Source organism: Notothenia coriiceps, unplaced genomic scaffold, assembly GCF_000735185.1.
Source record: "Notothenia coriiceps isolate Sejong01 unplaced genomic scaffold, NC01 NC01_scaffold00037527, whole genome shotgun sequence".
Classification (NCBI taxonomy): domain Eukaryota; kingdom Metazoa; phylum Chordata; class Actinopteri; order Perciformes; family Nototheniidae; genus Notothenia; species Notothenia coriiceps.
The window spans coordinates 127,017-137,954 of NW_011370228.1; the positions used below are offsets into that span (position 1 = coordinate 127,017).

General features: G+C 42.3%; 1 protein-coding gene across 1 annotated transcript in view; it reads left to right on the top strand.

The window, feature by feature from the left end:
• LOC104967691 (PR domain zinc finger protein 16-like) overlaps positions 1 to 7,086 on the top strand; it is a 99,594-nt gene extending 92,508 nt beyond the window's left edge. Inside the window, exons 3-4 of the mRNA XM_010797204.1 lie at positions 213 to 268; positions 6,972 to 7,086. Coding sequence (XP_010795506.1) covers positions 213 to 268; positions 6,972 to 7,086 — 171 coding nt within the window. The remainder of the gene's footprint in view (positions 1 to 212; positions 269 to 6,971) is intronic.
• Positions 7,087 to 10,938: the final 3,852 nt, after the last annotated feature.

Here is a 10,938-nt window from a genome sequence, read left to right on the forward strand (position 1 = left end):
TTTTGTGACCTCTCAGTCCATTATTATATCCCTCTGGTCACATTTGCAGCCCAGAGGGTCTGTGTGATGAACTGTGAACACCCTTTGCTCATGTCCTCAAGCAGCGATGTCATAAGCCATGGCTGAGGCCCTCTGAAACGCAGGAATCAATATTCTCTTTTAATGCCTTAATAAACAGATTCTCAATCTCAATTTTGTTTGTGTGTTAACAGATGATGAATGACCATGAGGAAGCCTCCCCTGACAGCTGCATCAAAAAGGTAGGATGGTCTCACCTCTTTATTATATTTCATTAATCCTATGTATGTACCTCCAGCAATCCTGCTGGGTTAACCTATACATCAAAGAAATGGAAAGACATCATCGTGTTAGGGTGGATACATAAAATGGAAGTTTATATTCAGCATACAATGAATACTTATTTTCCTTTTTTGTATTTGTCAGAAAATGTGACAATGTTTCCTCTCAACTCCTCTGGTGGAGCTTGATCACATGTACTTCATCATTTTTCTGGTGTACAGAAAATATAGTCTGAATGGTGCAGTTTGATAACATAATAGAATATTAAATTGGTGTTACATTTTCTGAGCTTCCTACAAAAGCTTCAGTCGAGCAAATAAAGCATATTTTTTTTAAAGCTGGATTCATTGGCAAGTGTTTCAGTAACTATTCGGCCGTTCTTATCAAAGAACAGAAAACCTTTCTTCACTCAGACAAAAGCACGGACAAATTCACACACACTTTGACCGACACGTCCCATTGACCAGTCACTGACCACTTTATGAGGTAATGCATGTATTGAAGAGGGTGGGCAGTTTGCTTTTATGGCCAGTGTCGGCGGGTCAAGAAAGGACAGCGAGAGAGTTCATGTCCATCTAATGGTCCATGAAAGAACAATGGCTGCAGCAGAGTGGACACTCTTTCTGAGAATGACTGAAGCCATGCAGGCGTAACTCCAACACGAGTCGATGGCACGTTGGTTAAAGCAGAAATCAATGGTTGGAAATGGGACAGCAGTAAATTATATAGGGTTTTTATCATATGAGTGAGTTTTAAAGGCCCCAGTATTTTAAATATTTTAAAACCTACTGTTTGCATTGTCTTGAAAACATTTATTCAGTTTTACCATATGAGTTTTAAATGGAAAAATGTGTTTATATAATTCCGAAGTGGACTTTGATTATAGTTGTTTGACAGAACAGATCTACAAAACAACCATTATGTTGTGGCATTCATCACAGATTTAGCCATCAAATAAATTGGAACTGAGTTTTGGAGTAAGCCTCACAAGTATATGTATGCATTGTGTCTTATCTTACATGACAGGAAGGTAAAAACATCAGCAACAGATCTAATGGTGAACTATTTTTTCCCTACATACTCTAATCCAGCTCTCCTTAATAAAAGCAGTGTGTGAGAGGAGATGCCTTGCGACCAACCTGAGCAAGACGTATTTCACTTCAAATCTCTTTTGGCATAATTTACAATTATGACCAATTTGGCCCTTAGAAAAACAAAGTCACTTTAATTTCCTCATTTGCATTTCAGGTCAAGGGTCTTGTTGCTGTACCCTCTATAAACAGGCGGGCATGCAAATCACTGACTGCTTGGTTGATGTGAAATCCTACATTAGTCAATGAGCTTATTTAAAGGGCTGACCGCAGGTTGTTTGGGCTGGGCCCTCTTCCCCACATGTGCGTACAATGTGGAAAAAACGAGACGGTTTTATAAACTACTTAACCGCCTTCTTCATAAGGGTGGCCCGTGCAAACCACTCTGCACACACACACACATCTACACACTCACATGTAAAAAGACACACATACATGCACTGATAAGAGCGGGAAGTTGCAATACGCACAAAGATGACAGAATACAGACATACTGTATGCTTGCCTACAGTACATCAAATCTAAACACAGCACATACACACACACTGGCCACATCTCATTATGCAGAGTGTGAGTTGCGGTGGGCCCTCATCGGGCGGTGGCAGACCACATGGCTGTTATGAATATGAATGAAATTATGCATGAGCCAGTCCTTATGACATGACTCATTCATCCACATCGTGCAGTCACACAGACACAGGGCATTGGCACACGCACACAAACGCACACAGGCACATAAACATTGACTTCTCCTTTCTCCACCATGTCATTAACATTGCTATGCTTGATTGAGGCAGAATGTTAATTGAGTTGTAGCTTGAATAAAGTAGTTAACTGCTGAAAAGTGTGTGTGTGTGTGTGTGCGTGCGTGCGTGCGTGCGTGCGTGCGTGCGTGTGTGTGTGGTTTTGCATGACTGTAAGTGTCATTAGCTCTTATATTACAGTAAAACATCAGTTTTGTGTGTGCACAGGGAACACCAACCCCCATATTTGTCAAAAAATAAGTATTTGGTACCCAAAAAAACTAAAGTTATTTAATTCTAAAATTAATTATATACTGAATTATACCAGACACTGTGTAGATACATAGATAAGTTTCACTCTAATTAAATAAATACTAACATTATTTAAGACACAATTTAAGTAAATGAAAATAAATATCTCAAAAAATCTGCATATTTATATTCATCTTTAAAGCAGAAAAATATGTATACAATAAATATAGTTACTGTAGGAATACAGTTATCATAGAAACGGGCATTGACTTATTTAAACCGACCACAAACACAGGTTCATTGCACGTTGCTGAGTCAGTCCTGAAAGAATGTGAAGGCGAGTGGGGGGCACTGGCAGAGTCGGGGTTAAGGCGAGGGATAAAACGGAAGCAAAAATGTTATTGTAGCTTCTCCAGTCCACTTACTGAAAGCTGCCCAGAGCTTACTGCTGTGTGTGTGTGTCTGTGTGAGGTTTAAGGCCTCAGATTCATGTGCAGCCCTTGCTTCGACATGGGCCGAGCCGTATTGGATTACACACATGCATCTTCACACCCCACCCACAGGCAGAGAATCAAAAGTAGCGTTATCGGAATTCCCTCTCTGCTTACTTTATCCATCCTCTTCCTCTCATTTCATCCCCTCCTCTCTCTCAGCAGACGGTGTAGTGTTGTTGGAGCTATAGATTGCTATCAGTGGCTATTGGTGATAGGATCAGGGATTGTTTGGTTTGGGCTGGTCCGGCCATACAAAACAGGACTATATGTCTGTTTAGCTGTCTAGGCCCTTCTTACGCATGTTCTCATTCACACCCTGCACAGACACCTAAGTCTGTGTGTGTGTGGAAGTTAATAGGGTATCGGAGGACTTGTATTTCTTTTTGGATTCCTTAGATTTAAAAGTGGTAGCCAGATAGGGAGCAGGATGAAAGAAAGCAGTCAGTGCCCTGTGTGTGTGTGTGTGTGTGTGTGTGTGTGTGTGTGTGTGTGTGTGTGTGTGTGTGTGTGTGTGTGTGTGTGTGTGTACATCTGTGCTTTGGGGTTGTGTGTATGCGCAGGGCTTGGCAGTGGGCTCACATGGGTGATGACTTGACTGTGGAGTGATGCGCCCAAATAGCAGGAAATGGCCATCCTCATACACACCAGAACATAAATTAAATGGACTAGAAAGTTGGATTTAACCCAAATATCTCTGTTATATCTGTTATATTTGAATTCTGTACTATATCCATGTATAGTATAACTACTATACATAAATATAGTGCAGTACATTAGTATAAGTGTAGTTAGCAATTTGAGACTTTATGTAGGTTCTGCGACAGGGTGTGGATTCGTTTTTTACTTTCACACATTTTATTTAATAAAATGAAATATGATAGGATTAATTTAAACATGTTCTGATTAGGAAGAGTAGGTACTGTAGTTAAGATTGAAAGCTACATAGAAGCGTTTTCCCAAAGTAGGGTTGGGATATTGGATGAATATATCGATGATTGGGTGGTTGTTATTTTGGAAATGTAACGGTCCGCCCTCAAATAAGGTGACAGTGGCAGCTTGGAAAGTGTAAGCATATTGCCCAACCCAAACACAAAGTGAGAAGGACAGACTCTATCTGTATGATTTTCCTCATGTCTGCTCTTGAAAATATACAAACCGATGCATGATCAGGAAGTTCCCAAACATCTTCTTGTCATCCTCGGGCAGTGAGCATACACTGCGTAGCTCCAATCATCTCGTCTTCTCTGTCATCTGAAGGAAAAGAAGAGGAGGAGTGTCTGTGCATGTGTGTGTTGTAGGGGGGTTGCAGGAATAATATTTGCGGTTTTCGCTTCGCCCCGAGATGACTTAATGATGATATGGGTACCTTTCTTCTGCTGGGCAGGGTTACATTTTAATGGGCCCTGAGTGACATGTTTTCATTTTGCTCCGTAACCTGCCCCCCCACCCAGCTCCACCACCGTCACCACCTTTATTCCCATCCCCCCCTTCAAAATAAACATCGCCAAATCCTTCCCTATGTCACGTCAGACGAGGAAAAAATAAAGTTTGAAACCAGAGGCAGTCAGCAGTGAGCTGTAGTGTTTGTGTGGTGGGATAGGCAATGACGGGGAGTGGCCCCTCGCAGACAGACAGACAAATATGCAGGGACTGAGCTCACATGGTCGAATTCATGTATGTTGGGGAATGTAAGGCGGGATAATCTTTCAAAGCATACCGTTTGCCAACTAACATCGACCTGTGCTTAGAGAAGGTGAATTTGAAGATGAATACTCCACTGAAATACTCACAGATTTGGAGGGTGGCCCTGTACAGTCTTTAGGAAGCTATTTTGAGTATGGAGGTCACTAGCATAACAGATCCATCTAATTTCACTCCTGCAAATCTGCTTATGATCTGTCTGCTCAAGATGTTTCCAAAAAACACTCGCAGTCATGGCTAAATGCACTCTTTATATGCCCGGCCTGTAGCTGAACACTTAGCAGGAGGTGTCAAATTGATTATTTATTTATAATGTTGCAAAGGTAGTCATAACAGTTCATTTCAACATTTTAAGCACGCTAGAAACTTTTCAGAATCCACTTAAATGCCAAAAGTATTTGATATTCAAAGTATATTTTTGTATATGTCTATAATCACTGGTTAGGTTTGTTTTATAAGCCAATTATAAGTCATCTGTCCAGACATGTATTAGCCAATAGGGCTGATCTGTTGATGGTCACATGGTCTGGACAAAGTCAGGGTTGTTGGAGGGGAGGTGGGGAGTAGGAGGAGAGGTGAAGACAGAGAGAAATGGTCTTTCTCTGTCCCTCTGTGTCTGTCTTGTCTGTGGGAACTGTCCCAGCTATGGCCACTGCAGAATGCTGTCATTATGCCCTGTGAGGAGCATTCACTCAAAGGCCACTGCTGTGTGTGTCACTGTGTTCATGTGTATGTGTGTGCGGGTGTCTGAGGGCCACTTTTAACTTGCAGTGGCACTTTAAACTTGTGTGTGTGTGTGTGGGCCCTGACTGACGCATCTCTGTTGTTATCGCCGATCAAAACCCGACGTCACAATGGAGTGAAGCGCTGGGAGAGGAATTCAAGTGGGAACTGAAGAAAGAAAGAGTGGAACAGATAGAGAGAGACAGAGCCAGGGGGCGGAGGAGAAGCACGAGGTGATCGGAGGCACTTTCACATCAGCTGGCTCCCTGACCTCTCCCTCTTTCCCTCTTTCTCTCCTTCTTTTCTTGTGCCTTTCACTCTCTCTATATTTCTCTCTTTCTCTCTCTCGCAGTCTTTGTCTCTACATAATCCCTCTCTCTCAGTGGCCATTCCAAAACATTCTCTGGGGTCACCCAACAAAAGGAGGAGGGCGATATTCTGACATTTGCGGGGGATGTCATGAGTTTCTGCACATACACACACAGTCACACACTCACTTTCACACATTTGTTTTTACTATCCACATGAAGACATTCTGTTGTTCCCTAATACTAAACCTCTCCTAAATGTCAGTTGAACTTATTTATTATGCGTTATTGCAACTTAAATGGTTTCTGGGCCTAACATTGTATTTATTGTAGCTTATTGAAACAAAAAGGTGTGTAAGCACTATTAAACATCACAAACTAATTTGAATTTGAGATACAACAACTTGGTTTAGTCAGAGAATAAACTAAGGGCCTACATAAAAGGCCACTTTGAGATAAATTATTTTCAATTGTGATCTTGCAAACCTACTTTTGTGGAGTCACACATTTAAATTAATACAGTAGAGCTGGAATTGGATAATTGCATAATAGGTAATCTTTAACCCTTGAAATTCCCTAGATTTAAACCCAATGCTGATGTTCTTATGTTGACACTAAACCCAAGGTCATCATACTGCCAAGTCATTGGACATTTTAAAGTTGAGATATTTTACTTCACATCTTTTGGCCTCTTGAGGATTAAAGTCATCCTATAAGGACAATTGGCACTCACAGCTTCAAACACACACACACACACACACACACACACACACACACACACACACACACACACACACACACACACACACACACACACACACACACACACTCTGCCTTGACAAGAAAGCAGTGAGTTCATTAAGCAGACAGTGTGAATGAAGAAGGCCGGCTGGTCAAGCATCGGTGATAATAACATGACGACCCGCATGGCGTTGCCACGGAGACTTAGAAGCCAGGGGGAGGCAGAGAACAGAGAGTTGTGTGGTCCTTCTCTTCAAAAATATGTTCACGTGTCAGACAAGGATCTGCCTTCATCTGTGCGTGAGAACGGCTGGGTGCATTTGAAAATCCACCTCGTAAAGGGGAGTATTTCTTTTGTGATACAGAAGTGCTCTGACTGTCACACTGTACCGCAGACGCGTCTACCTTCTGATGTCCATTTCAGCTGTTGCAGCAAAGAATACCTTTCACAAAATCGTATCTTTATATTTTGCACAGCTGGGACTATCTCGCAAAATACCCTAACGTCTCGTGCTCTGAGAATATGCATGGGACATATACAAGTAAAACATGCCTCTTGACACACCACAACTAAGTTTTATAATTTTCCTCTTTTTTGTTATTTTTCACAACATTTAGTGAAGAGGAAAGACCAAAAGACTGCCAGAGAAACAGAGATGGCGTGGGAGATGGGGAGCTGTTGACACAGAGGATGTCTATAGTTAGACGGGCAAAAGACGGAGCAGGAGAGTGAGCTTCAGTAAAGATGGAAACCCTCAGAGGGCAGGAGACAGCCGGAGGCAGGGGGATGGGGCACAAAGGGGAAGGAATGCCAGAATGCCCAAGAGAGGCAAGAACTGGCAGGCCAGTCACAGACACAACCCGTCTGGGGAGGAGAGGCAGGGAGTGGGGGTGAGAGGCTGGCCCACCAAGGTCATGTGAAAAAAGATCCCCCTTTCTCCACCCACCAACCTACCCATCCATCCATCGCTGTGTCCGCACATCACTCTTCCCCCTTGGATATTTCAGATAGTCAAAACATTTGAGAATTTGTTAAAAAAAGAGGAAAAGAATATGAGAAAAAGGGACTCGGGCTGAGATATGAGTAAAGGACGAGGCAATGGCAAGAGACAGTGGAAGTGTGTCTGGGTGTAACAGCTCTTAAGGGAGCTTTTAGCCAGTGCTAAGTGAAGCGTGCCGTGTGTTCAGGCTGCTCTGGGTAACTGTCTTCATATTTCCAACGAGGGCCTCAGACACGAGACATACACTTAATTACATACACATGAGTATACCTCTGCTTACAGTATGTATGTACACGTCTGTTGAGGCCAGACATTTTTCTTTATCATGTGTAGTGTTTGAAACGTGTTCAAATTCATATGCTACTTTCACTAATACCAAAGGCAGCTAGAGGGAACTAACAGAGAAAAACTAAAAGCAGTTGCTTTTTTCAAATGAAATCATTGGACCCTTGAGCTACTTTCTACCCCAAAAAGAGTAAATGTAAATAATAAAGAAACTAATTATTGACATAAAGGGAATAAATGATAATGATTTTACAAACTAAATGTGTAGGTAAGCAATACAGAATTCATGGGGGCTCTTGACTTGGACGAATTTTCACAATATTTGACAGACATGATTTGCATCAACCCAGGCGAGAGTAAAAAAAAGGGAAAATAGATGTACATTTGAAATAGGGCTAAAATATAATTACCAATTATTAACATGAGGATTTTTTTTTAGATGTTCCTACTTTGCACTTATTGAATGCAGAATGGCATTTTTACATTGTTTTTTGTTTCACTGAATTGCTCTTTAGAGGTTTGTGGTTGCAGTGATTAGGAGGTTTCGAAGGATATCGCTTGTAATGCAATTGTCGCATTATTGACAACATTTTTTCCAGCTGGTTCAGAAATGTTGATGTAGAAAAGAACAGTTTTGGTTTATTCTTAAAACAATGAATCCCAGCATTCATTTTTCCTTTTATAGTTGGTGGTGTCTGTACCTGTTGCTGCAAGTTAGGATAATCCACCCTCAACACATTTCGAAAACCAGGGTTTCTGTCCTCTCTATCCCTACTTTATCCTTGATCCTCACTTCCTTCTCTCCCCCCTCCTTCCATCCCTCTCTCCTTCCCTCCGATCTCGGCTGAACAGTACGGTCTTTGACTGAGTCTTAATCTTCATTACAGGGCATTAGTCCACTGGGGAGGCCCTGTCTCGTCTCCCCACAGCGCAGCCTGGCACTGTCCCGCAAGGGACGTCCCGCAACGGCACAGCACAGACACCCTGCCAACCCCCCTCGCCCCCCCACCAGCTTCACCTTGGTCACCCCTTCGCTCAAATGAACTGTTAAATAAACGGCAGGCCTTAATCCACATGAAGGAGCCGGGGTGGAGGTGGTGGAGTAAGTGGCAAGGCTGGTCAGGAGAAACAAAAGAGCCAGCCCTGGACGCCTCCATTTAAAGCAACCATCAATCATACTCACCATGAGATTTCACTTTCTTTCTTTTTTTTGACATAGATTTTATCATTAATGACTAAATCTCAAGGAATCAGAGCGACAGTAATCTGAGGCATGTGGCTCAGCAACCGGCAGTCCGTGAGCATGGCCTAGTGTCTGATGATGCATGTGTGTGTGCGAAAGAGAGAAATGACAAACGCACAATGTTACACTGCTTTCATTTCCCCTATCTGCAATTGGATTTATTGTCCCATGCCTTGCTGTCTTATTAATTACCCATTAAAAAAAACTCTGACAGTTGGAAGGCCATGAACATTTCGTAACAAACGCAACAAAAAAACATGCACACATCTATATCAGCATATGGCTCCTGCAATAAGCTCACTAACAAGGACAGTTGCTGCTGTGAATTAGATAATTAAGGAGGATGGCTAATTCAGTAAACAAGCATCGGGGCCGTCACCCCTAATTAAGTGATTACAAGGAAGAGCACACTCAGCCGGCGCAGCGCTAATTAACACATACACAAACACACGCACAGACACGTGTGAAGACATGGAGAATTATCTGTTAGAGAAACAATGATTAGGCCGAGTGGGGGATCCCAGGAGAGGCATGCAATGACAGGGGATCCCACACACACACACACACACACACACACACACACACACACACACACACACACACACACACACACACACACACACACACACACACACACACACACTCACACACAGCGCCATTCCCGAGAGAGGGGCTTTCTGTGTCTTAGTACTAATTCATAGTGGATAATCCTTTTATTCAGCTAGCCACATTGAAGCGGATGGGGACAGTTAACTGCGGTCACATAGAGTGACCTGCACTCCGCTCATACAAACACTCTCAATGTCTGGTCTGGGCACTGAAGGAGAGGGCAATCCAACAACAATACTGAGGTGTCGGGCAAAGGCCCAATTTAAATCCAATTACACTTCCTTTCTTCTTCAGTGGTGATTATTGTCTCAAGAAATAGACTTTCACAGAAAATGTCTATACCCAAATGTAATAATCCAATCAAATATTTGTATATATTTACATATTTCGTTGTGTTTCTTCAATCCGCTGCATTAATATTTAAACCCATTTGGTTTTTCCACACTCCATGGGAATACACTATACACCGGCAGTCAACCCCGCTCTAATATCAGCTGTGACATTTCAGATCGAGATGATCATATCAGAGTATTATCATAGAGAGTGTTTCCCTGGGGAGAATTATCCAGAACATTAACCAGGGAGTCAAAGTGATTATTTTGCCCCAATTCTCCTTAGGGAATATAGTAGCATGTATATGATATGATTTATTCTAATATAAACTATATCTAGTCAAATATTTATTCGGATGTTAATGGCGCAGCGAGAAGAGATTCTGCCGTGGAAATGCAAAAAGGTTGGTCTGCGATTGAAACTGTATACAATTCAAAATGAGTTCTTAAAGGTCCAACAGCTAGATTTAATTTCACACAAAAAGAGATTATAACATGTTCTCATAACTCATTTTCAATCAGCTGTTTTCCCTTAATGCACTAGGTCAGATGTTATGTTTTTCCGGAGTGTACAGGATTTTCACAGCGGCGCACAAGAGCAGATCAGCTCGGCTTAAAATCCACTTTCAATGAAAATAAAAATGCATTAATTAAGAATAGCTCCGGGGATGAAGGTAATTATTTTCGGAGCAGAAAAGATTTTCCACATTGGTCAGGATAACTGTGGTGTGGTGTTATCTGCTAACAATGGGGCCAGCCTTTCTACTCCCCTCCACCTTTGTGAGTCTGATTTAAGATCCCCAGCTAATGGGCATACCTGCCTGACAAACATGACTTCCTAGCAGGTGACTCCTGTCAAGATTGTCTGAAATAACAGGTAAATGAATTAGCAATAAAATGGACTTAGGGGTAGCAGGCAGGGGTGCCCATTATTACTGCTCCTAATCACTAAAGAGATGCATTCACTTGCCTTAAGAAGGCAGCATTTTTCACCGCTTGCTGGCCACCGGCCCCCTCGGAGCCACAACACATTTCTAATGGAAGGCTCGCTGCTTGAGCTCCAACCTCCCGAAAGCCCCCAACCATTTCTTTCTTTCACTCTCTTTTCTCTCCTC